The 494-nt window shown below is 37.9% G+C and overlaps 1 protein-coding gene across 1 annotated transcript in view; it reads right to left on the bottom strand.

The window, feature by feature from the left end:
- LOC119581700 (ankyrin-2-like) overlaps window positions 1-494 on the bottom strand; it is a gene marked incomplete at its 5' end in the record, with an annotated part of 102,055 nt that overhangs the window by 57,173 nt on the left and 44,388 nt on the right. Inside the window, 1 exon segment of the mRNA XM_037929821.1 lies at window positions 151-361. Coding sequence (XP_037785749.1) covers window positions 151-361 — 211 coding nt within the window.

The raw sequence follows: 494 nt of genomic DNA, 5'->3' as shown, positions 1-494 counted from the left end.
TGACCTTGCTCTTTTCTTTTTTTCTTAACTGCTTGCATCAATCATTAATCTCATATCTATTATAAACAACTTACAAATTATGACTTTCAAAGAATAATATACTGCGTACCATCATACATCTTGCACCATGTAATTACACTACACGCCTACCTTGGGCTGTCGCATGAAGGCCACCCTTCCGATGGGATCTGCATGTTGATCCTTCACACGTACAGTAAATGGAAGGCGGTTTTCACGGAAGGCATAGAAGTTGAATGCAAGCTGGTCCCCTGATTTAGTGACTGGAACTAAGTTGCCAGCAAATTCAAGGTACTGAGGCTTACCCTCCAACACTTCTACATCTCGTGATTTAGCAACCTGATGTGAATACATTTTTATTAGGGGAAAAACACAACTTTCGGAGGCTATGACAGATGGTAATCTACATTGTTCTAGAGATGAAGTTCTAAATATGATAGGAAAATTAAAATGATGAATAAATAAAACAGTTTAGT

The sequence above is a fragment of the Penaeus monodon genome, chromosome 15, assembly GCF_015228065.2.
Source record: "Penaeus monodon isolate SGIC_2016 chromosome 15, NSTDA_Pmon_1, whole genome shotgun sequence".
In the NCBI taxonomy this organism is placed as follows: domain Eukaryota; kingdom Metazoa; phylum Arthropoda; class Malacostraca; order Decapoda; family Penaeidae; genus Penaeus; species Penaeus monodon.
This window is presented reverse-complemented; position numbering and strand designations above follow the sequence as displayed.